Source organism: Delphinapterus leucas, chromosome 14 (genome assembly GCF_059928025.1).
Source record: "Delphinapterus leucas isolate spDelLeu-1000000601 "Yukka" chromosome 14, BTC_Dleu_Yukka2, whole genome shotgun sequence".
In the NCBI taxonomy this organism is placed as follows: Eukaryota; Metazoa; Chordata; class Mammalia; order Artiodactyla; family Monodontidae; genus Delphinapterus; species Delphinapterus leucas.
In genome coordinates, this window is record NC_143142.1 from 76,891,611 (window position 1) to 76,918,810 (window position 27,200).

The window sequence follows — 27,200 nt, forward strand, 5'->3', positions numbered from 1 at the left end:
TACAGAATGGGAGAAAATATTTGCAAACAATGCAGACTGAAAGGGATTAATTTCCAAAATATACACACAGCTCATAGAACTCAATATCCAAAAAACCAGACAACCCAATTAAAAAATGGGCAGAAGATCTAAATAGACATTTCTCCAAAGAAGGCATACAGATGGCCAACAGACATATGAAAAAATGCTCAACATTGATAATCGTTAGAGAAATGCAAATCAAGACTACAATGAGGTATCACCTCACTATGGTCAAAAAGTCTACAAATAATAAATTCTGGAGAGAGTGTGGAGAAAAAGGAACTCTCCTGCACTATTGGTGGGAATGTAAATTGGTAGAACCACTATGGAGAATAGTATGGAGGTTCTTTAAAAAACTAAAAATAGAGTTACCATATGATCCTGCAATCCCACTCCTGGGCATATATCCAGAGAAAACCATAATTCAAAAATGTATATGCACCCCAATGTTCATTGTGGCACTGTTTACAGTAGCTGAGACATGGAAGCAACCTAAATGTCCATCAACAGATGAATGGCTAAAGAAGATGCGGTATATATATATATATACAATGGAATATTACTCAGCCATAAAAAAGAATGAAATAATGCCATTAGCAGCAACATGGATGGACCTAGAGATTATCATACTAAGTGAAGTAAGCCAGACAAAGACAAATATCATACAATATCGCTTATATGTGGAATTAAAAAAAAAGATACAAATGAACTTATTTACAAAACAGAAGAAAAAAAAAGAAGAGGTACGTTACCAGTATCAGGAATGAAAGAGGTGACATCACTACAGTTTTTTATTGATATTAAAAGGATAATACGGAAACATTGTGAACAACTGTATGTCAACTATATGAAAACTTAAATGAAATGGACAAACTTTTAAAAAGTCAAACCACGAAGGCTTACTCAAGAATATCTAGATAATGGAATAGCATAGCCCTAACTCTAGTAAAGAAATTGAACTTATAGTTAAACACTCTCCCCCCCCCCCACAAAACAGAAAACAAACAAACAAACAAAAACCAGAAAAAGCAAGCCTCCAGATCCAGAAGTCTTCACTGGGGAATTCGACCAGATGTTTAAGGATGAAATGTTACCAGCTTCATCCAAATTATTCCAGAAAAGTAGAGGAAAGAATTCTTCAGCTCAGTCTATGAAGCCAGCATTACCCTCGCCCCTGACACCAAATCCAGAATGTTTTTAACCATTTAAAATTTTTTATTTATTTATTTTGGGCTGTGTTGGGTCTTTGTTGCTGCACGTGGGCTTTCTCTGGTTGCGGTGAGTGGGGGCTACTCTTTGTTGCAGTGTGAGGGCTTCTCATTGTGGTGGCTTCTCTTGTTGCAGAGCACAGGCTCTAGGTGTGCGGGCTTCAGTAGTTGCAGCATGCAGGCTCAGCAGTTGTGGCTCACGGGCTCTAGAGTGCAGGCTCAGTAGTTGTGGCGCACAGGCTTAGTTGCTCCGTGGCATGTGGGATCTTCCAGGACCAGGGATTGAACCCGTGTTTCCTGCATTGGCAGGCAGATTCTTAACCACTGCACCACCAGGGAAGTCCCCCAGAATGTTTATATATATATATATATATATATATATATATATATATATATATATATATATATTCTTTTTCAGATTCTTTTCCATTATAGGTTGGAACTGTTGAATATAGTTCCCTGTGCCAATTTGTTGTTCTTAATGGTGAAAAACTGAATGCTAGGGCTTCCCTGGTGGTGCAGTGGTTGAGAGTCTGCCTGCTGATGCAGTGGATGTGGGTTCGTGCCCCAGTCTGGGGGGATCCCATGTGCCGCGGAGCGGCTGGGCCCGTGGGCCGTGGCCGCTGGGCCTGCGCGTCCGGAGCCTGTGCTCCGCAGCGGGGGAGGCCAAAACAGTGAGAGGCCCTTGTACTGCAAAAAAAAAAAAAAAAATTTCTAAAAACTGAATGCTACTCCCCTAAGATTAGGAAAACGGAAAGGATGTCTGCTTTCACTAGTTCTGTTCATTATTGTATGGAAGGTTCTAGCTTGTGCAGCAAGGCAAGAAAAAGAAATAAAAGACACCCTGATTGCAGTGGAAGAAGTAAAGCTGTCATTCTTCACAGGAGAGGACTCATTTTACCTGATTTCAAGACTAATTATAAAGATTCAGTAATCAGGATACTGTGATATTGGTCGAAGATAGACAAATAGATGAGTGGGATAGGAAGAATCAAGAAATTGACCCACCCAACTATGGTCAATAGAATTTTGATGCAGGTGCCAAAGCACTTCAGCGGGAATGGATAATCTTTTTTTTTTTTAAATAAATTTATTTATTTATATTTTTTATTTTTGGCTGTGTTGGATCTTCGTTGCTGCCCACGGGCTTTCTCTAGTTGTGGCGAGCAGGGGCTACTCTTCGTTGGGGTGTGAGGGCTACTCAGTGCAGTGGCTTCTCTTGTTGCAGAGCACGGGCTCTAGGCCACGCGGGCTTCAGTAGTTGCAGTACACGGGCTCCGTAGTTGTGGCTCACGGGCTCCAGAATGCAGGCTCAGTAGTTGTGGCTCACGGGCTTAGTTGCTTTGCGGCATGTGGGATCTTCCTGGACCAGGGCTCGAACCCATGTCCCCTGCATTGGCAGGTGGATTCTTAACCACTGTGCTACCAGGGAAGTCCCAATGGATAATCTTTTTAACAGAAAGTTATGGAATAATTTAGATAGCCACTTGTCAAAAAACAAAAACAAAAACCTCCTGAACCTCTACTTATTTCTTGCTGTGTACAAAAATTAACTTGAAATTAATCATAGGCCTAAATGTAAGAATTAAACCTATGAAACTTACAGCAGAAAACACAGGAGAAAATTATAGTGACCTTGAGTTTGTCAGAGAGTTCTTAAATACAACACAAAAAACACTAATTGTAAAAGCTAAATCAGATATTTGGACTTCATTAAAATCAAAACTTTTGCTTTCCCAAAGTACTGTCAAGAAAAAGAAAAAGCAAGCCAGACTGGGAGAAAATATATGCAAGTTACACATTTGACAAAGGACTTGTATTCAGAATATGTGAGGAACTCAATCCAGTTAAAATTGGATACAAGATTTGAAATAGTCACCTCAGCAAAGAAGGTATGTGAATTGCAAATAAGCTCTTGAGAAGATGATCAGCATCTTAGGAGAATGCAAATTTAATCTATAATGAGGTACCGTTACATGTGTACTAGAACAGCTAAAAGTGTTGACAAGGAGGTAGAGCAACTGGAACTCTCCTGCATTAGAGATGGACATGTCAAATAGTACAACCCAGCCATTCCAGTCCCACGTGTTTACCCAAAATAAATAAAAGGATATATCCACACAAGAATGTTTATATCAATGTTTTCAGTCAAGATAAGCAAAAAATGTGGAAACAGTCCAAATGTCTATCAGCAGATGAATGGTTAAACAAAATGTGATATATTCATGCAGTGAAATACTACTCAGCAATAAAAAGGAATGAACTCTTGGCACACTCAACAACACGGACAAAAAGTGACAAAAAAGCAGATCAGCAGTCGTCTGAGCATGGGAGGCCCTAGGTGCGGGTGGGGGGTGGGGTGGGAGGGAGAGGGAGGGATCACAGTGGGCACGAGAAACTGTTAGCGATGATCAGTGTGCTCATTTTCCAGCTCATTTATAGGTGTATATATGTCAAGTCTTATCAAATTGCCATGTGCCAAGTGAGTAAGAGAGGGAAAGCATGTTTTAAATCATTCTCTGTTGTGTTCAGGTTTCTCTCTCAGCTTGAAATACTTGCTTTTGCTGTCCATCTTTCGTCCAAGATCGTATAAGAAATGCCTTAAACCTGTAGGATATTTCTAAAGGAAAAGTTACAACAGTGGATCCAACTTTAATTTGGTGGACATTGGTTCAGACTGGGATGTTTAGGGCAGGGACAGACTAATCTTACCATTAGGTTCCAGGATGTTCAGGCCCCTTGGGAATTTTTCTAAAGAGGGACTAAAAAGCCAGTGTCTGTTGGTGTCTCCATACTTTTCTCGTATGTATCCCTTCTAGCCTTAGTCCTCTATCCGGTAATTTGCTCTGGGGCTTTCTCTAGGATTTTTGTGGAGTTGGAGAATTGAAGGGCTGTTGCTTATGTACCTCTGTTGTCTTTTTCTTCAGTCTCTAATTAAATCACAGATCTCTGTAAATGTGACGGGTTAACAAGTGTCCTTGAAGCCACTCTCTGATGTGGCTGAATAAAATGCCTGCTTCTTTGCATTCATTAGTGTGTGTGTGTATGTAAGTATTTAGATCAGATCCCTTGTTAAAGAATGTTAGTGTATTACAGTCATGGAAATTGGATTTTGTAAATGTGTTGTCCATTATTTTTAGCCTTGCACGTACCTTTCAGTTTTCTGAATCTCCTTCTGTCCCACTTCTTCTCTACAGGAAGAGAGACTATAATGTAGAGAGGAGCTCTTAGACTGGGAGCCTGGGCATCTCTCTCTGTGGGTGTAAATGAACTTGTGCAGAATGGGACAAGTGAATGACTGTGGTCTGATCCATCACTGGCAGCCTTTGAGAAGCCATATCTATATGAAAGTCTCCTGGGTTTCCTATCCCTTTGTGGGAGTGTTAGCATTTGGTAGACAAACATCTCAGTGGAGCTCTCCACTGAAGATGCTAGCTGTGTAGTTGTTTGCTGGGCCCAGGTTCAAAAAGGTGGACCACTTTTAGACTTCATTCTAGCCTAGCCCCAGCAAATTTATGCAGTGTACAGTATTTATTTCATAAAACATTTTGATATACTGGGAGAAAGAGGAAGTGAAATTCAAACCTGCTGATTTTGTTATTTGCAAACATCTCTGCCCAAAGGTGTGTATTGGGAGGCTTCAAACAGTTTTTGGACCTTCTTGAGGTCTATTTTTGGTGCTGCTGTTCTTCCTGTTTCCTTCTCCAGTAGCTGTTAGACATCTACCAAAACTACTTGGCATTTATGTTAGTTTTTATTTATTTATTTATTTGTTTTGCGGTACGTGGGCCTCTCAATGCTGTGGCCTCTCCTGTTGCGGAGCACAGGCTCCGGATGTGCAGGCTCAGCGGCCATGGCTCACGGGCCCAGCCGCTCCGTGGCACATGGGATCATCCCGGACCGGGGCACGAACCCGTGTCCCCTGCATCGGCAGGCGGACTCTCAACCACTGCGCCACCAGGGAAGCCCATTTCTTTTTTTTTAAAATACATTTATTTATTTTATTTATTTAATTTTGGCTGTGTTGGATCTTCGTTGCTCTGCACCGGCTCTCTCTAGTTGTGGTGAGCGGGGTCTACTCTTCATTGCGGTGCGTGGGCTTCTCATTGCGGTGGCTTCTCTTGTTGCGGAGCACGGGCTCCAGGCATGCGGGCTTCAGTAGTTGTGGCTCGCGCGCTCTAGAGTGCAGGCTCAGTAGTTGTGGCGCATGGGCTTAGTTGCTCCATGGCATGTGGGATCTTCCCGGACCAGGGCTTGAACCTGTGTCCCCTGCATTGGCAGGCGGATTCTTAACCACTGCGCCACCAGGGAAGCCCAAGTCATTCATTTTTAATTGTCCCCTTAATAGTAATGTACATTAAATATCTGTAGGAGGAAGAATATGAGTGGCTAATTCCATTAAAACTGATTAGTTTCATTAAATGCTAGATCTCGAATGTTATCTTTCTATATCAGTCTATAATATTTTCTTCTTAGTGTACTTAAATTAACTCTCGCATTCATGAAAATCTTGAAGCCGTTTCTGTTTTAAATGTAAGATTAAATTATGAAGGATATAGCAGAAAAAACTTAGGATGTAAGCTTTTTAAGGAAAAAACTCTTCTTCACCTATATTAAAAGGCACATGTGGAGCAGATTTGGTAGTTCTTATCATAATTGCATTACTGCAGGCTTCAGATTCTCTCAGTTATAAATTAGATTGTTTACCTGTAATTATTCTCTGTTGTCCAAGTAATTTACCTGGTATGCTGATGAGTAGCAAAAAAGCCCATTTCTTTAAGACTAAAATGTTTGCTTGTGTTTGTTGCAGGAAAACCTCACAGCACTGGTAGCTCTGAACGGGTTCAGCTCTCAGGAATGTATAATGTCCGTAAAGGCAAAATGCAGTTGCCAGTGAACCGATGGACCAGACGCCAAGTTATCCTGTGTGGGACCTGCCTAATAGTATCATCTGTGAAAGACAGCTTGACCGGAAAGATGCATGTTCTGCCACTAATTGGTGGGAAAGTAAGTTTAAAACAAACCAAATACTAACAGATTTCCCAGTGTCATTAAGAAGCTTACTTTGAGTCATTTCTGTAATAAGGGGTAGGTGTTTTTTTTTTTTTTAAAGAATTTCAATTTAAAAAAATCTATTTATGTATTTATTTATTTTGGCTGTGCTGGGTCTTAATTGCAGCATGCAGGATCTTCATTGCGGCACGTGGGATCTTTTAGTTGCAGCATGGGGGCTGTTAGTTGTGGCATGCATGCGGTATCTAGTTCCCTGACCAGGGATCGAACCCAGGCCCCCTGCATTGGGAGTGTGGAGTCTTACCCACTGGACCACCAGGGAAGTCCCAGGGGTAGATGGTTTTTGACTCATCGTTCCTGTTGTGCCTCCACCAGTGGACATTTTTGGTTGGTGGAGTTTTGGAAAATAACAATGCCATTGGCTCACGTGAAGCCCTGGTTATGTTCACTTCTTAGTACATGCACCTTAACTATGTGACTGAAAATAGAGCAACTAGAATTTCACTGTTATATTTCAGACTGTAGGTGATAAATTATTATTTATGAGAAGATGCCTTTTGATATTGTGAGCATGTATTTTATAGTATAGTACAGTGATCCCCCAAGTCCATGACCTTAGGATCATTCAGGCGTGCTTATCAAAGGTTAGACTCTCTAGCAGGAATCTGTGATCCCGCTTTGCCTTACCTCTCTGTTTATTTGTGTTTAGTGACCAGTGGGGTTGGTACTTTTAGTTTATCACTATAGCTAGTCATGAATTTTGAACCTGAAATGCTACTCATTTCAGAGAAAACCTGTGATACAGCTGATAGATATTTCCAACATACTGGCTGCTTTTCTTTGGGCATGTTAACTATTTTATTCCTATCATTTATAAAATATCAACAGAAAGAACAAGATTGCTTAGGAAGGTATTACATTCTTTTCTTTGCCAGATTTATTTATAAACTCCAAGCACTGGTAGGGGTATCATTACCAAAATTATACGTCAGTATTTCCTGATTTTTAAATGATATGATAATCTGTTAATAAAGGTAAAGATAAATTTGGATGAAGAAATGGGTTTTTAGAAATCAGGGGCATATTAAAAATTTTTTTCTTGATCGTTACTTGATCATTTAAAAAAAATAGATTTGGCTAGTCTGTGAGGTGTGTTTAGGTCTATTTCATTCACCCATTTTGAAACCATGGCTTCTTAACTTCTGTCTGAGCATTGAAGCATTAGTGATAGTTTATTACTGAAGATCTTGTCCTTTGGATGGATCTGAAAACTTAGTCATCATTATTACTTCCATAACTCATCATTAAAAATGCATATTTAATGTTTGATGCCCTGATAGGTCAACAATCTGTTTCTTTCTTCTCTGGTGTTAGGCATTTGCATAGGCAAATTTAATATAACTGTTTATTAAATATCCTCTGTGCGGAAGCCACTTTGCTTGGCGTCCCAGAAATACCAAGATGGGTAAGTCACCATCTCTGCCTTCGAATAGCTTATAATTACTATCTGGAAATGAAGGGTGGACACAACAATATCTGCTCTACGAGAGGTGCAAAAAAGTAGGGTGGAAGATAAGTGGAAGAGATTACATTTTGTGGGGGGGAATCAGGGGATTTTGTGATGAAGGAGGTAACAATTATGATAGAACTTGAAGGGTGAAAAATCTCTTGACATATAAAGGAGATGGTCAGAAAGATTATTGTGCTCAGAGAAGCAGAGGCAGGGAAACAGTGGAATGTTCAGGTAAGGTGAGAGAAGATCCAGTTATAATTAGCATTTTTATTCAGAGCTAGAGACTTGTTCTGTTTCCCAGGCCTACCTATTACTGGATGTACTTCTACCATTGAGTGAATAGAAAGTTAACAGCTTCTTTTTCTCACAGACAAAGCTTGTAAAACTTGTTTTGTGCTACACCTTTAAAAATAATTGAGTATGTTGAAAAATTATATTAACCACGTTAGGAAAAAATAATTCACTCTTTGCAATGTGAGTTTTCATTAATGTTTGTCTTTCCTTTTCTCATTCTATTCTGTTGTTAAAGGAAAATCTGAGAGTAAATGGAAGAGGTTTTTTTGTTTTTGTTTTTGTTTTCTAATTTATATAAAAGAGCTAGAAATGAGGTGTGAGATAGATGCTATAATTGTTGTGATAATAAATCTTGACACACTACTTGAGCATGATCATTAGTTTATGTTTTCAAATATAGAATTCAAATATGAAGTTAAAGCTCTATTAAATTGTTGAAAGACATTTGTTTAATAAGGTTTTATTCATGTACAATTATTATATTTAATTTCTTCTTTAAAATTGAACATACATTTTTAGATAACTTATTTACATTAATACTTTATGTAATATTTGTTAAGCTATGAGGCATAATAAGCTGAGTAACTGTTAACTTACTACTCAGTTTAGGAAGTACAGCAGCATCAATACCAGTGTCTCTACCCGAGTTCTCTTTGCATCTGTCCCATTGCCTCCTCCTACCCCAGAGGAATCCACTGTCCTAGAATATGTATTCATCATTTGCTTACTTTTTTGAAATAAATTTTATCATATAACTATGTTTTGCTTGTTTTGATCTTAATAAAAATGGTATCATCCTGTGTGTGGTTTTCTGTGATTGAATTTTTTCACTCAATATTATGTTTCATAATAAGATTCCATATTACTTGCTATATATGGTTTTCATTTCTGTATAATGTTCCACTCTGTAAATGTTCCAAATTTCTAAAATATCTTAAGTAATTTTCTTGTTGATTGACATTTGGGTTGCTTCTAGTTTTCTGTTATAAATAGTGCTCTTGAGATAGTCTTATTTTGATATGCCTCCTGATTTACAAGTAGTTTTTCTAGAGCAGCATTTCTCAACTCTTGTCGCTGTGCCTGAAGGGGACATTTGGTAATATGTGCAAGTGTTTTGATTGTCAAATGATTGGGTAGTCAGTTGATGTAAGCTAAGTTATGCTGTGGTAACAAAACGCCCAGATCTCAGTGACTTATCATAACAGTTATTTCTCACTCACACTATTTGTCCAGTGTGGGTGGGTGGAGATTTCTTTTTTCAAGTAATTATGTACGAACCCAGCCTGATGGGGGTCCTTCTCTCTTATAATATTTGTAACACGTGGCTTCCTTTGCTGCTTAGGCAGGAGAGGAGGTAACTGGAGGGTCATTAGCTGGCTCTTGTATATCTGGTTGTAGAAGTGACACATGCCACTTCTGCTCATGGCTCATTGGCCAGAACTAGTCACATGACTCCATCTTAATTGCAAAGGTTCTGGGAAAAGTAGATAGTGTGTTTGGTTAATACTAGTATCTTTTGCTGCAAGGGGACACTATTGGCATCTACAGGGCAGGGGCTCAGAGAGTAAAATGTCATGCAAAAATATTAGACAGTCCTGCATAATGTACACAAGGAACTATTCAATCCAAAGTTCCTATAATGACCTCCTTGAGAAATATTGCTCTTAAGAGTGCAGTCACTGGGCTATAGGCCATATATGCACATTTACTTTTACAAGATGATATCCAATTGTTTTCCAAGGTTGTTGCATCATATCATGCTCATATCAGTGCACATTTCTCTACATCTTTGCCTAACTTTATTGAGGTATAATTGATATACAACATACTGTACATTTTGATAACAATTTGATAACTGTATTATACTTCCATGAGTACAATTTGACAGATAGTCCCCTTGTGCTCCTTTGTACCATTCTGTCCCTACTTTTCTGCTCACTCCTACCCATTCCCAAAAAACACTGCCTGATTTCTGTCAATATGGATTAGTTTAAATAGCATTTTTATAAAATTATATTTTCTCTTTGGTGTATAGAAATGCGGTTGATTTTTTTAGTGTTAATCTTATATCCAGCCACCTTGCTAAATTTTCTTATTTATTCTAATGTCTCTAGATTCTTTGGAGTTTGCTATGTAGCTAATCATCTCATATTCAAATAATGACAATTTTCTTTCTTCCTCAATACATTTATTTGTCTTATTGCAATGGCCAGGACTCTAGTACAGTGTTGAACAGAAAAAGTAAGGTAAGAGAGTGATATCTCATCCTTAACATTGAAGTTTACCTTACATAAATATCCTTTGTTGGCTTAAGTGAGTTCTTTGTGTTCTTAGTTTGCTTAGAGTTTTTATCATGAATGATGAATGGGTGGAGAATGTCATCAAATGCTTTTTCTGCAACTGTAGTGGTGATCATACGGTTTCCTTCTTTAATCTGTTAATGTGATTAATGACTTTATAGTTCCAATAACGTTAAACCATCTTTCCTGAGGTAAATCCAACTTTTGTTCTTGGTATATTTTTTTCTGTATTGCTGGATTCTGATGCAACATTTTGTTCAAGATAAGTGTTCATGACTAAGGTTGGCCTGTAATTTTCCTTTCTCTTACTGTTCTGATCTGTTTTTGGTTATACTGGCCTCATAGAATAGGCTGGGGTCTTTTTCTTCTTTTCTCGTTTGGTGGATGAGTTTGCACAAGTTTGCAATGATCTATTTCTTGGAACTTTGATAAAACTCACCTACGAAACCACATGAGCCTGATATTTTCTTGGTAATTAAAAAAGTATTCATTTTCTTAAATGGTAATAAGACTATTTAGGCCTGTTTTTTTCCCCTTGACTTAGTGTTGGTAAAATAAATTTTTCTAAAAATTTGCCACAAAATTATTTATAATAATCTCTTTTTAATCCCTGCTTAATCTGTTTTGTCTCCCTTTTCATTATTAATATTTATGTCTTCAATTGATATCATTGATCAATATCAATTGATATTCAATTTTGTTTGCCTTTTCAAAGAATTGCTGTTTTGCTTTGTTAATGTTCTCTATTGTATATTTGGTTTTCATTTCTTTCTTTTTTTTAAATTTCTTTTTTAATTTTTTGGCTGCGTTGGGTCTTCGTTGCTGCGCACGGGCTTTCTCTAGCTGTGGCGAGTGGGGGCTACTCTTCATTGCGGTGCGCGGGCTTCTCATTGCGGTGGCTTCTCTTGTTGCGGAGCACAGGCTCTAGGGTGCGTGGGCTTCAGCAGTTGTGGCACACAGGCTCAGCAGTTGTGGCACGTGGGCTCAGTAGTTGTGGCTAGCCGGCTCTAGAGTGCAGGCTCAGTAGTCGTGGTGCACGGCTTAGTTGTTCCGTGGCATGTGGGATCTTCCCAGACCAGGGCTCGAACCTGTGTCCCCTGCATTGGCAGGCAGATTCTTAACTACTGCACCACCAGGGAAGTCCCAGTTTTCATTTCGTTAACGTCTGCTTTTTATTATCACCTTCATTCTGCTTTGAGTTCACTTCGTTTTTGTTTTTGATATTTTTTCCCTAAGTTCTTGAGATACATGCCAATTAAATTAATTTTCTGCCTTCTTTTCTAATATGAGTATTTAAAATTATAAATTTCCCTCTGTGTACCTGCTTTTGTTACATTCCATAAATTTCAGTACGTAGTACTTTTAATGGTTTAGTGCTAAGAATTTCTGTGTTTTGATTACAGATTCTTTTTTTACCTGTGAGTTGTTTAGAAGTGTATTAACTTTCTAAATGTAGATTTTTAATTGATTTATTATTGATTTTTAACTTGATTTTATTTTGGTCCCAGAATGTAGTCTGTGTGATCTTTCTGAAGTTTTTATACTTTCACTGTGACTTGGTTTGTAGTCATTTTTGTAAATGAAATATAGGAAACATTCATTCTGTAAGTTAAACATAAGAGTTTATGTAGTATCATGTTACTTTATTGTTTGGACTTTTTCTCCTTATGAAGAATTTATTGGGAGTGGAAACTTGATTTGACTGTATCGCTGCATTATTGGGACTTGAAATTTCTTATGGTAGGGTTTTATTTCAGGTTAATCTCAATTTCACAGTAAGCTAAAAGAAAAAAAACTTATTTAACATGCTTGAAGACCTCTTTTAATAAAAGGTTGTAATTCAGAGTAATACAAAAGTCCCCTAAGTAAAAATTCACCTGCAGTAAAAATTCTTAAGTAAAATCTTCAGTAAAAGTCCTCCTTAAGAGGAAGTAAGAACCTCAGCACCCTATTGTGAGGGTATAGAAGGATAAAAAAGGGAGTCTGTTACAATTTTAAACAGGAAGAAGAGAATTTCACTGTTGTGGGGAAATCTATTGAAGGTAATAGTCCCCTTTTTGGTTTCCTTGTAATTCAGATTGGTTGGTCAGACTTAGGAACTTACATGCTTTAAGTAGTAAGAGGCACACATAAAGAGATAGATGCAAAGCTGTGCAGGCTCACTGGTCTAAGGGACAGTTAAGGAGCTTGGTAAATGTCCTGCTTTCTGACTTGCTTTTGTCACTCTTTGTTTTTATAGGTAGAAGAAGTGAAAAAACACCAGCACTGTTTAGCATTTAGCTCCTCTGGACCCCAAAGCCAGACTTACTACATTTGTTTTGATACATTCACAGAGTATTTAAGGTGGCTTCGACAAGTCTCCAAGGTAAGCATTTAACCAGGAACTTTGTTCAGCTTCTGGCTGGCTAAAGAGTTGCTTCTGCTTTACAAAATATAGTTATACACTCTTTTTTTTTTTTTTTCAAATACTGCCAGTAGTTAGCAATTTTCAGTCTTTTTAAAAGCACATTTTGGTGAAAAGTAGCTTTTTAAAAATTGTGTTTTATTTGCCCGTTTTGTTTATACTTAAAAAAGAATTCAGTGGGTAGACTGTCATTATTATTATCTTAACGTTGTAGAGAAGGAACATGAGGTTGAGAATATTTAAGGGACTGGCCCAGGGTAGGACAACTACAAAACCACAAAATACCCAGAGAATTGTTACAAATTTCCCCTTTTCCTCTGACCATTTTTTCTTAAAAGCAGCCTAATCTTGTACCATCTCCCTTTCACCTTTTCAATTTCTGCCTTTTGAATGGTTTGATTTCTTTTTTCGTCTTAATTATTTTTACCATTTTATAGTCCTCTATTTAAATAAGATTACCATGACCCATGAAACAAAATACCTCTGTGTGTGTGTGTGTGTGTGTGTGTGTGTACTGGAACCCACAATAAACTGATAAATAAGATAAAGAAATGCTGGTATTTCAGGTGCTGTGTGTGAGAATGTTTTTATATCACATTTGTATAATTATGTACAGTGGGTTAGATTGCAGTACTTTGTTCCTTGGTTTTGGGTGTGTTTATGAAATGATGAAACCTCCCTAGGGGGCAGAAGCATTACAGTGGAATTTGCTTTCATATTTTTGAATTTATAATCCAGTTTGTTATTCAAGTTCAGTGTGATTCAGACTGCTGCATGAGGTAATTATTTGTCAAGTGAATGAATAGGGAATAACTTTGTAGAAGAGAAGAGTTAAGAGAAAATTAGAGAATAATGTCTAGAAAGTCTTTTTGACATACTGGGTGCATTTGAATTATCAGGGGGAGAAAACTGTGTTCTCTGATGATACAATATACTTGGGAACATTAGTTTCTCCTTTTAGGAAGAAGCAATGGAAAGAGTTTAGGTTGATAGGACTTTGAATATTCTCCCAACCTAGTAGGCAAATGGAGGTTCTAAATGTACAGGACAGCACCCCTACTAGAGAAAATGGGAAGGATGACACTTCTCCTTCAGACTTGCACGTAGAATTAATGTGATATTAGAGGCAACTAGTATATCTGTCTAGTTGTTTTAAAATTACTCTGGTTGTTGCAAATGTGAGGAGACAAATATTATATAATATTGTGCTTTTAACATTAAGTGGTTGTATGGGTTCAAAGCAATAAGTCAATGGCCCATGCTCTATTCAGAATAAAATGCCAAACTATGGTCAAACTGCAGTTTAAATTTCTTTCTATATGGAGATGTTGATTTTTTAAATAAACTTTTTTTTCAGAGTAATCTTCTATTTACAGAAAAGTTGCAAGGACAGTATCGAGAGTTTCTGTATACTCCTCACTTGGTTTCCCAGGCATCTAATATTACCATGATACATTTGTCAAAACTAAGAAACCAACATTAGTACGTTACTCTGAAATTATTTGGATTTCACTAGTTTTTCCATTAATGTTATTTTTCTGTTCCAAGATCTAATCCAGGGCACCAGAGTGCACTTGGTTGTCATTTCTCCTTTGTCTCCCCTGATCTCTGACAGTTTTTCAGTCTTTCTGTGTTTTTCATGACCTTGACAGTTTTGGGGATGTAGTGGTCAGGTATTTTATAGAATGTCCTATATGGAGATGTTTTGACCTTTTATATCAAATGCAGTGTAATAGCTGCTTTACATTCTTTTTCGAACAAGTCAGAGGTATAAATTCTTAAACAAACATGGATAAGGATGTAAACAGAAGTTTATGTAAATTATCAAGCTTACCAATGACAGATTGCTTTGATTGAAACAATAATAACAGAAAGATTAATAGGAATTGAATTTAATAGTCTTGTATATTAAACATCCACACAATTGATAAATCACTGTTCTAAAGCAGGCAAGCATTTATTAAGCACCTTCTGTATGTCAGGTATGTATTTTATGCACTAGGATACAGCAAAGGACAAGTCCAGTTTCCCTCTCTGGGTAGGGCTTATACTGGAGAGACAAACCATAAATAAGTAAACAGAGAAGAAAGAAAATATCAGTTAATCATCATGCTATAATACAAAGTGATATGACAGAGAAGGATGGGAGAGGAATAACTCTGAGGAGGGGACATTTAAACTGATACTTCAATGAACAAAATATCTGATTATTTGAAGATCTGGTGGGGGTAGCTTTGCAGGTAGTGGGAGAAGGGAGTGAGAGAGCCCTAAGACTGGAAGGAGGGATGGTGAAGGTCAGAGAAGACAAGGGTCTTCTGTTATAGAAGAGGATGAAAAGTCTGGATTTTGTCATTGGCATAATGGCAAGCCATTAAAGAGTTTTCTTCCAGAAGGTTCCATGTTCTCACATCACATTGGCTGTTGTGTAGAGAATGGATTGTGGAGGGCAAGAATAGAAGCGGGGGGGGGGGCCTGACCGTCAAGAGGCTCTTGTGGTGTATTTTAGGCAAGAGGTGAAGGTGGAAATGGAGAGAAGTGAACAGATGTGTTTTGGGGATCAAGTGACAGGTTTACTGATAAATTACATAAAGAGCATGAGGAAAAGGGAAACATAAAAAATGGCTTCTAGGTTCTTTGAATTGCTGTGTAGATTGTAGCCTCAGTCAGAAACCATAGCACGAATTAGACTCCATATTTGTGCCTTGAAAACTAGCAAAATACAGTTCTTCACTTCAAAGAGCTTCTGTTCCTAGGGAGACAGCAGAGAGGTGGAGTGCAAGAGGAAGATTATTAAATATCTCTTAAATAAGGTGTGAAAAATGTTCATTTCTAACTTGTGGCAGGTGATTGTAAATGTCAAGTGTTAGCTTGGTTAGTACTCTTCCCTGTTGCTGGTTGGTTAATATGCCATTTCTATGGTCTAATAGGGTGGTGTCTCTGTAATGAGGCTCTCACTCCGATTATCCAAACCTTGAACTGGTTCAGACATCAGACCTCTCAGTAGGAGGGGGTGGGGGGGAGAACTGTGACACAGGAACACATGATCGTGGCAGAATGAGGAACAGGAATGTTGGTGTGAGTTTCCCTTTTCCCTCATTATTGTGTGGCTGTTAGGAACCATCTGATAGGTACGTGCTGAAATGTAATGTAGCTACACACATGTACATACACAAGACTGCAGCTTACATTTCACACTTCCAGGAGGGAGGGGGGACTTTGAGTTAATTACCTTAGATTACTAGTATTAACAAGTACTCAACTGGTAGTTAACTGATATTAACTAGGACGAACTTGAATCAGAACCTTAACCTCCTCTCCCTTCAGAATGGCTCTGAATGTCTGGGGAGGCCAAATGGTGTAGGAGTAAAGAGTTTGAGTCTCAACTAAGGAGACCTGGGTTCTAACATTTACTGGCCATGTGACTGTATCTAAGCTTATAAATTTTAAGCCTTTTCATTTGATAAAGGAAATAATAATAGCACTTACCTCTTAGTGCTTATATGAAATATGCATGTCATGGACTTACCCTGGCACATAGTAAGTGTGTGTGTGTATGTATGACTGACTAAATAAATACATAAATAAAAAAATAATTTTATGACCATCACTCCTGCCATCATCACTGACTGGCTGGACAATATATATATTTTTTAATATTTTCTGTTTTTATGTTTATTTTAAGCATAAGACACACACATATGCTTAGTTTATCTGAACAAGGAGCATTCTGCTGCTCTTAACCAGGACAGCAGCCTTTTGGGGTAAAGTAATTAAGCATGGCAGACATTGGGGAGAAAGAAGATTTCTTCCTGAAAAGTCAGGGATAGGGGATAGAGGGCAAATATTTTAATAACTGCAGATTTTAGATACAGTGTCTTCCTTTTTGTCAACCCTAAAAACCAGATACACATTTCAAAAAATTTTAGAAGTTGTTATACTTAGTGAATTAAAGGGGAAATGAGTTATAAGGGTCTGATTAAAGAGGTTAGGTATTATAGGAGGAATAAGTGCGAGAACTCCCTATTTGGGTATGAAACCCATATAAAATATGGCCACACTCTTTAAACTTTGTATGTTGAGGAAAATCCTATGGTAATGTCTTTTCCTTTAACCCCACATCATGGGAGGGTAGGTTGGGGCTGCTGGAAAGAGGATTAGAACTCGGTCCCTTTGGGATAATGTGTGTATGGGAAGCGTGGAGTGGCACAGGCTGACCATCACAAGCCGCTTCTGCTTCTAGCTTCTCCTTTCCATTCTGTTCTTCCTTATATGTAGGTCTTAGGAAGGTATACAGTTTAGTCACACTCAGGGTTACTATGGAAACAGTTTCTTTTTCTTTTCTTCTTATTGAGGAACAAAACATTCACAGAATGGATTGTCCATATCCTGATGTTTAAATGAGGATTCACTTTAATAATTGTCTGAAAGAAAGACAAGCCAACAACAGGAAGAAATATCTGAGTTTCTGATTCTTAATGACCATCCTCACCCCAGGGTGGGAAGACAAAAAGAAGCAAATTCCAATGATTTTTGAATTAAAATGAATTAGATAATTAATTTAAAATAAAAATTCTTTATTTTCAGTTTATGCTTCTGGATCTTAGCTGCAAGAAAAATGTTATTCTTTGTTCCAGTTTTTTTAGTTGACTTTGTGAACATATATAAAAGGTTATTAATTAGCCATGTTCTACCAAGGCAGGCTCTTATATACTTATTATTTTTTAAACTTAATCTTAGCCCTTAGTATTGCTTGCCAAAATAACACCCGAGGCTGTCCCTTTAGAGTTTTTAATTTGGGGCGGGTGTTAGTGGTAGTTACTGTGGAAGAAATGGCTCCTTTGGGAGGATTACAATGTTGATTTTAAAGTCATCCCTGAAATATTAATGCACGGCACTCTTTTAAAATTCAGCAAACATCCTGTTGTATGCTGTGTAGAAAGAACTCTGCTAGCTCAACATGGGTACCTGTCCAGCGTGTCTTCAAAGTGGTTGGTGGGGCAGTGATGCGAGGGGGAGGGTAGTAGTTGAGGGAAGAACAGGAATTGCAGAAGCGCTCCAGTCAGGTGTACGAGTGACTTTACAGAAATGCTGCCCCGGCTGTCCCTCTTTGTGGCCCACTTTTTGGAGTACATTGGTTTTAGACATGTTGATTGATCCTGTGGATTCTCTTCAAAGTTAGTCTTCATGTGAATCTATAGCCTAAGTCGTACATATTTTTAATTTAAAGTCTTAGTCACTTCTGGGACACTGTATTGTCCCACATTAAAATCTGTTTCTTGATTTCAAGGAAGCTTAAAAGAGGATTTAGATCACTGATTTGGTGTTGTGCATGAATGTGGGGTTTTCTGTTTGTTTTTGTTGTTTTTTTTCCATGTGAAAGGCATTTATTCTTATTAGTTAATTAATTAAAGTATGCATGAATGTGTTTTTAACTTTTCATTATGGAAAATGTCAAATATTTAGAAGCAGGGATAATACACACATACCTATTACTCAGCTTCCCCAATTCTTAGCTTGTGGCCAGTTGTGTTATGTGAATATGTTGTATGGCCCAGTGGTATAAGTTGACGCCTCGTAAGGCCACTTAGTTTGTCCACATATCTCTTTCCTTGTTGATCAGTGGTTAACAGGCTGGCAGTTGCCAGCCACGGTGGCTATCACAGTGCTTATCTCTCTGGCTATCTTTCTTTTAGTATTAATCATAGTATTTTAATTCTAGGCCATCTTTTTTCTTTTTTTTTTTTTAATGAAAAAAAGTCACCACGTTGAAGTTGTGGTTGCTGTGATATTTTGGTTCACCCTTAACATGCATAGTGTAGACAAGTCAGGGCAACATCTCATGCTGAATTAAAGATCACGTGAAATGATGAGTAAACATCACCCTTTAACTAAGGATAAGATATATGGTGAATCACAGTTGAACTTTTGCTTTCATGTGCTTAAAAAGAGTGTTTTATTGTCCAGATTTTACTCAAAGAATACTTCACTAATCACAGAGTCAAATCAATCTGGTGGAATAGGATTGTTTCCAGCATATAAATTTGTGTCATTTGATGTAGTTGCAAGAAACCCTTTAAGATCACTTAGTCATATTTTGCACATATTTACACGTATTTTGTCTCTTAATTTGAAGTGTAATTTAGGGAGTGTTCTGCTTTTTGTCAGCATGGTTGGTCACTTGTCTTTTAGGGATTTTGCTGTTGCTGGTTACATTGGGGTTGTAAGGGTAAGAAGCTGTGATCTCAATCCTGTTCTGCTAAGGAGTCCAGGGCTTAAAGGGGCTTTATTTTTGGAAACCCTCCCTTCACATTTTATACCCATTCTTTAGATAAAGAATCAAGGGCCGTTTGACCATGACAATCTAGCAAGTCTATGGCAGAATCTGAGGTAGAATTGAGGGTCTGAGTGACATGGATTTTAGTTTATAAAATGTCACCCCAATCCCTAGAGAATTGCTCTTGTACCAATTCTGTAGTGAAGATATGAGAAAAGTTTGGAAATTCAGTGTATGAAATATTTAGATACAGGAAGCTTCAAGGAGGTAATGAGCAAGCTGAGTTTGAAGGATGAATAGGAGTTCACAACAAAGACAAGGGGAAAGAGCATTTCAAGGAGAGATAAAATATCTACAAAGGTACAACTGTGTAAAATGTAAATGTGTAGTCATATCACAGATGTCTGAGCAATGTGAAAAAGGAAAAAATGGAAGCTAAAATTAAAAAGTACTGCCCAGGACTTCCCTGGTGGCGCAGTGGTTAAGAATCCGTCTGCCAGTGCAGGGGACATGGGTTCGATCCCTGGTCCGGGAAGATCCCACATGCCGCGGAGCAGCTAAGCCTGTGCGCCATAACTACTGAGCCTGTGCTCTAGAGCTTGCGAGCCACAACTACTGAGCCCATGCGCCACAACTACTGAAGCCTGTGTGCCTAGAGCCCATGCTCCGCAACAAGAGAAGCTACCACAATGAGAAGCCTGTGCACTGCAACGAAGAGTAGGTCCCACTCACCGCAACTAGAGAAAGCCCGCGCACAGCAACGAAGACCCAACACAGCCATAAAAAAAAAAAAATCTTAAAAAAAAAAAAGGACTGCCCATCTGGATAGTTTCCTGTTCATTCCATTTTATTTTCTTGGGAAAATTTGACTATGTTACCAAACATCATAATTAACTTTCCAATATAGTTACACAAAAATTCATATTGTGGAATCTTTCCTTATTATACATATAAAGTTTATGAAATTAGGGAATTTAGAAATTCTGCTTTGAATTTAAACTGAAGATAAAGTATTTTGGATTACATTAAATTTTGTTTTTCTAATACATAATACTGTGATTTAGTGAAAATATTAAAATGCTCTCTTTGCTATTATAAGTATGCTTCATCTTATTTCCACATTGCTAATCCCTTCTTTTTTTTTTCTATAGTAATTATTGGTTCTGAAATCCTAGTGACTATATTCCTAAAGAAGGGGTTTCTCCTTCATTCTAAGTCATTTCCGTTTAAAATTATTTAAATTTATTTTCTTTAGAGTTTTTCAGTCCACTTTTATACAAATGAAAAAGATATCTAGTTTGCTTACTGTATCCTGACAGAAGCAGCATGCTTTGTGAAACATTTCTGACTTGTGTGCTTTACATGCTAAACTCATCCCATGTGTCTCCGTCTTCCCTTCTTCTGTCTTCCCACCCTCCCTCCCCTGTTCTGTCAACAGCTCTGTTGTTGGGGGGGGGGCAGAAGGTAGTGAAGAGGGAATGAGAGAATATTTATTCCACCTTTTCTCTGTGCTAGGCATTCTTCTAGGCTCCACTTCTAGCGTCAGGACTTCAGCAAATGGAAGAAATGAGTTCCTCGTGCGTATTTTATCTGTATGTTGTTATCTTTAGTAAAATACATTTTAGGTTTTAAGGGAGGAACATACAGCTGTGTTTTTTTGTTTGTTTTTGTTTTGTTTTAATAAATTTATTTATTTATTTATTTACTTTTGGGTGCACTGGGTCTTCGTTGCTATGCACGGGCTATCTTTAGTTGTGGCGATCCGGGACTACTCTTCATTGCGGTGCACGGGCTTCTCTTGTTGTGGAGCACGGGCTCTAGGCACGCAGGCCTCAGTAGTTGTGGTGCATGGGCTCAGAAGTTGTGGCTTGGGGGCTGTAGAGAGCAGGCTCAGTAGTTGTGGCACACGGGCTCAGTTGCTCCATGGCATATGGGATACTCCCGGACCAGGGCTCGAACCCATGTTCCCTGCATTGGCAGGTGGACTCCTAACCACTGTGCCACCAGGGAAGTCCCTACAGCTGTGTTTTAAAGTTACAGCATGTTATTTTAAGATTGGGAAGGGCCCTTGTAAAGTAGTCACCAAAAAGGTAAAATTACTTGTAGTTTTCTGGAACAGTTGCCTTAACAATTACTTGGCATTTTCTTTAAAAGTGTTCGTTAACCTTAAAGTCTAGTCAACATCAAGTGGCTCTTAGTTGAGAGAATTAGAATTTAAGATTTGAGAAGGACCTTGTGGACTCCCAGACTTACCTCCCTCCTAGAAAAGGTCTACAGCCTTTCAGATACCTATAGTGTCTGACAAGACAGCTCTTCCTTAGAAGTGAGCTGAAGTCTCTATCCCTATGCCTTTGACTCGCTGACCCTAGTTTTGCTCTCTGGTTTAACAAAAGGTAATCGCACTCACTCTCCTATTCGATAACCTCTAACTGGAAGTTTCTATGATTTCCATGCCCTCCCCCACCTCTTAGCAATCTACTTTTAGGAGAAACATCTCTGGTAATTCCCACAATTTCGTCATCCCTTGGTTTCCAGATCCCTTCTCTTGCTTTTTCCTTTGGGTGCTCTGCAGTTTCTTGACATACCTGCAGATACCATCTGATGAGCACAGAGTATGTGACCATGGTTTTCCTTGCTTTAGACATTATGTCCAAAGTGAGTTATTCATTCATGAGGTCAACATCAAAATAAAAAGACTTTGCTTTTCCCCCCAAATTGTTAATAGATATATTTTGTTAATAATAAAATCATTTAGCCAACTGAATTGATGCAGTAGTGACAGCAAATAATGATAACTAACATTTTGGTAACTTTTTTCTGTGTGCCAAGCGCTATTCTAGGTGCTTTATAGTATCCCGGTGAGGTCGGTGCCCATAACATTGTGTGAGGTCGGGCTTTACAACAAAAGGAAATAACCTTTGAGGAGATATTATCATCTCCATTTTGCAGATGAGGGAACTGAGATGTAAAGTATCCAGCACTGCTTTATGCAGGGAGTTCCTCTTCCTTGCTTTTTCTTTAATTGTACTTCCAATGTTTTACAGTGGCCTGAAGGGGCAAAACAAAACAAGATTCAAATAATAACTGAGATTTACTGAAAATGTCAAAGAGAAGTACTTCAAATACACAGTTGTCAGTAGAATCCAGGCAGCTCAGTATTAGAATAAAAGGTGATTTACCAGGCAGTCTGTTGACTGGGGTGTGCTGCTAAGGACACTTGAGCATAGCCACTGATCACTGATCTTCTTAAATGATGACCAAGACGTATTTAGGAAATCTGAGATGCCTTCTGAGTCACCCAAAGCAAATTAAATTGGTTTCAGTGTTGAGGGGACTACTGTTGTCTAACTTCAAAAACTGGTCGTCAAGTATTGCTATATCAGGAACTTAGCATATATGATTAACCAGATCTCTACATCTGGTCGTCTTATATTTTGAAGTTAAATCATTTTAATATGAGTGTTTAGACCAATGTAAAAATACATAGTATCTTAAGAGTTTAGTTTCCGTGATATATTTACTTACCTTGGAAGACCCCAATATTTGTAACCCAGAGTATTGGATTATCTACAACTGCTCTGAACAGTTAAATTCTTCTACTCACTGGTCTGATTTATTTTATAAAGTAAGGAATACTGGAATAATCGAAAAAATATCAGTGAACTCTCTATGTTAAACATACCAGACCTTGTATGTTAGACTAGTACTTAACCAGTGAGGTGTATGTGTCATTTGTATTTTAAATGGAAAACAAGTAGCCTGTTTCTAAGAGAGCATCATTTAAGCGTGCATTTATGTTACTTCTTTTAATAGAAAATTAGAATGTAAGTTTTTTGTGGTTAGCAATCTTTTCCCTTCTCCTTTGCCAAGGAGATGCTCCCTTTGGGGGCTGCCGTGATGGAGCTCAGAGACACTCTCAGGTGGTCATATTCTAAAGAGCTTGTTTACACATATTTTGCTAATAAGAAAATGAGGAAGGAACTCTGAGTTCAGATTTGATCTCCACCCAAGCCAAGCTCCATTTTTCTGTTCCTACTGAGAAACACAATGGGCTTTGTGTGTGTGGAAGGAAGATAACTGTTAGAGGGACACGGTTAGTGATTCTGGGGGCCGCGGGTACCATCTTCTCCGAGCCTCTCACACTCAGAGAGGGTGAGGTGCCAGGTGTGCATTTCTAGTTTAGGCTGTACCACGAGCTCATGGGGCACATCCTGCAGCTCTGCCTGCTCCTGATGGTGGGGTGCCAGTCTCTGCACTGGTGCCGGGGAATACCCGCCCATCTTGGCGTGTGAGGGGACCGTCAGTGCTGGAATGGCCTGGGGAGCTCTGGGGTTTGTGTTCTCTCCTCTGTGTGTCCCTACCGCACCACTGCATGTGCATTTTGGAATTATACTTGTTAGATGTCTGTGCCTTCAAGGGACCCATGTTTTGAAGACGAAATGTGCATCTCTCCAATATCAAGTCCAGTGTCTGTTTCATAAAGGCAAATGGTAGATCCATGTTGAAAGGTGCACTCATCCCCTCCACTCACCTGCAAAGAGAAGTCGAGACGCCTAGGAGGAACTCTTAGTCTAAATTTCTCAATATTGCTTTTCTTTATTGTTATAGTCTGGTGCTTTTACAGTGAGCCGTGTGTTTTATTTATTTGTTTGCTTATGTGTCAATCAGTCATCTATCTAACGCTTCTCTTTTCTTTCTCTCTCTCTTTTTCTGTCTCTCTTCCCCCCGCCCCCCCTTCCTTCTTTCCTTTTCCAGCCTGCAGCTTTCTCCATACTTTTTTTTTTTTTTTTTTTTTTTTTTTTTTGCGGTACGCGGGCCTCTCCCTGTTGTGGCCTCTCCCGTTGCGGAGCACAGGCTCTGGACGCGCAGGCTCAGCGGCCATGGCTCACGGGCCCAGCCGCTCTGCGGCATGTAGGATCTTCCCGGACCGGGGCACGAACCCGCGTCCCCGGTATCGGCAGGCGGACTCCCAACCACTGCGCCACCAGAGAAGCCCTCTCCATACTCTTTTATTCTTTGGTCCCTTAACGATGTTTTAACTGGTACCTTATAGTTTTAATAAGCCTAATCTTAAAATCGTAGTCCCCTCCCTTCCCTGAATAATTTGCCCTCAGAGAGTTCCATCTCTCATTTTTGTCTGTCAATGATATCCTCTCCACATCTTCTTGTCTCCATTGATTTGGTTACATCTGGTGGTTTGGAATGGTGTGTAAATTTTATTTCTTGGGTTTTAAAATTTTTCATATCATTTACTCAGTTAAGGCAAAGAAATGATAAAATACCAGAATTCCAGGTAGAATTTACTAAGTCCCAAATTGGCAGTTTGATATGCCCCTATTTGGACATTATTAATGTATATATTGTAATTAATTTTATAGGAAGGTTTTCTGCATCTGCTGTTAAACAGATTGTATAAAATGTTAATTAGTACAGGACCGAGAAATGAGATGTCATTGTGAAAATGTCTGCAGTCAAGTTAAGGCATTTCCTATATTTGTAGAATTTTTTTAAAGAAATGATTGCATGTTTTGGAGCAGTGACAGCTTAAAGTTTATTAAAATTGGAAAATTTTTGTTTGATATTATTATAAAACTTTATTGATGAGGATGAAATTGAAAATAAGTCATTAGAGTGCGTAGCTAAGAAAGATGAATAAACTCTATTCTAAATTTATATTCTCCAACTTCATGTCTTCCCAAAGCATTTTTGGGGGATGAGAATTAAAACTAAGTCAGTTGAGGTTAAGAATTTTTTACAGAAGCTTGGTAAACTCCCCAGAGACTATCCCTGTAGCCAGGGCATAGTTTCCCAAACCACTAAAGGCTAGGCCAGAGCAATTAATGACTCATAATGCCAGTTTACAGCAGTATTTTACTTTGCACAAGCGGAATTATTTGTGCTATTTCAGCTGCCTTGACCAAGCCTTTCAGAATCATTTTGTTCAATTTTGAGCATGCTTTGCACATAATAAGGATAAATACCACTTCACTAAAGTATAGTGGGGACAAAAAAATCACGTGAATGTTATTCTGAACTTTCCGTTGCTTATAAAAGAAGATTGTCCACTAAGTGAACATCAGGAATAATGTGAGTAATACAGAGTGCAGTCCTGTTGCAAGGGAAGATGATAATTTTGAAAGCATGGAGGGGATAGGTTAGGGCTAGGATAGATACATTGGTTTAGAAACGCAACCCAGCTAGACTCAGAGCAGAGATACTTGATACAAGTGTGCTAACGGTTGGTAAAGAAACGACTCAGGAAAGTGTCAAGCTGAGTAGGATGTTAGACCTGTGTAGAAGCCCAGTAGGTAATCTGGAAAGTTTGTTGTTCACATTATCATTTTTATGGTTAATCTGCAATGGTCTTTGGGGGAAATATTTTGAGGGCCCAATGAGCTTTTGGTTCATATGTGTTCACAAGTCATTTGGAAAAGAAAACAACGTGAGCCAGTGGTTGGGATTCATATTCATTTTAATGTATCTCCGAAAGTATAGCGGTTTATGGGGGAAAAAAATCCCATTTGATTTACTAACTCTAAATTATTAGCCTTAAAATTTTTTGTTGTTGTTAATATAAACTAGCACTGATTTCCCAAGCCATGGTTACTTAACTGATCTTCTAAAACTTGAATCCATTCATGTGCGGTTCATTGATGGTCTGTGAGGGATGACATCAAATCGTCTTTGCTCTGGGCTGAGGGTTATGTTAGGATTTGATTGTGGCAGTTAGAGGAGCCTCCCTTTGGGTAGGACTTGAACTGTGTTGGGGCCCTGACTCCATGGCATATGCTGTCATTCAAACTCTGCTGCTGCTTTCACTGTGTGACCTTGGGCACACCCTTTAACCTTCATCTTTGAGATGGGGATAAGTCCTTACTATGCTGAGTTATTGTGAAGATTAAACTTAACATTACATCTAAAGAAGAGTGCCCCTTATATGTTAGCTGCTATTATTATTGTTATTACTATTAGAAAAAAAAAGCTAGAATAATAAAAGGCTACTTGCTCTGAGGTGTATACAGGTGGCTTTCTCTTTTTTTTAATTTCTTATCTTGAGGAGGATGTTAGTTTTAACAGGTGCTATATAGGTGGGTCACAGCCTCTTTGGGTAGCCCTTTTGGTAGTTTTTTCATTTGGGAGTCCAGCAAAACCTCTTTGTGGTGGTGTCCTTACGTGCCCAGGCTGATCTGGGGGAAAGCGTTTAAATCTCCCCTTTGTTTCAGGGCGTGGCACTGGGCAGAGGTACAGCTAGTGGTAGTAGCTCTTGTGGTCGCCTTGGCCGCTCACTGCCCCACTGCCATCACGGCTTGTCTAATTTCTGTTCTCGCTGTCCCTGTTCCCCATTCTGCTGCGACTCCCACAGACCACGTTTGCTTGCTGTAGCTTTGTTACTGTGCTTTCCTCCCCCTTGTTTCCAGCAGGAACAGCTTGCGGTCCAGAATGAGGAAAGAAATCAAATACGACTTGACATTTAATCATTATCTTGTAGCTGTCCAAAGAGAGTATTCAGTATGATGCTTCAGCTGAAATGGAATGTGTCCTCTACAGAGTAGTCCCCACATGGAGGAATACACCAGATGGGTCAGATGCAAACTGGTGAGAACGGAAGGGTTGTAAAGTAGTCCCCTGTCATTCTTCCAGCCAGTACTTCCTGAGGGTCATCCTAAGTGCTGAGCACAGGGCACATTGTGAACAAAATAGGCCCAAATCCTTTCTTTATAAGCTTACAGTCAGAGACAGAGACTCTTCAGGAACCTTTCCACGACGGCCCATTTTGCTCACATGAAAAACCAGAATCTTTCTTTTTTTTTTTAATTTATTGTATTTATTTTTGGCTGCATTGGGTCTTCGTTGCTGCACCTGGGCTTTCTCTAGTTGCGGCGAGTGGGGGCTACTCTGTGTTGCAGTGCGTGGGCTTCTCATTGCGGTGGCTTCTCTTGTTGCAGAGCATGGGCTCTAGGCGCGCGGGCTTCAGTAGTTGTGGCACACGGGCTCAGTAGTTGTGGGTCGCAGGCTCTAGAGCGCAGGCTCAGTAGTTGTGGCTCACAGGCTTATTAGTTGCTCCGCGGCATGTGGGATCTTCCCGGACCAGGGTTGGAACCCATGTACCCTGCATTGGCAGGCAGATTCTTAACCACTGCGCCACCGGGGAAACCCAAAAAGCCAGAGTCTT

General features: G+C 38.9%; 1 protein-coding gene across 3 annotated transcripts in view; it reads left to right on the forward strand.

Moving 5' to 3' along the window:
• Positions 1–27,200, forward strand: part of PHLPP1 (PH domain and leucine rich repeat protein phosphatase 1) — a 217,802-nt gene that overhangs the window by 100,346 nt on the left and 90,256 nt on the right. For 2 of the 3 annotated variants that reach the window (XM_089895284.1, XM_022584325.3), the window contains exons 2-3: positions 6,040–6,236; positions 12,589–12,714. In XM_089895284.1, coding sequence (XP_089751410.1) covers positions 6,040–6,236; positions 12,589–12,714 — 323 coding nt within the window. The remainder of the gene's footprint in view (positions 1–6,039; positions 6,237–12,588; positions 12,715–27,200) is intronic. The other variant, XM_089895283.1, reaches the window with a different exon arrangement.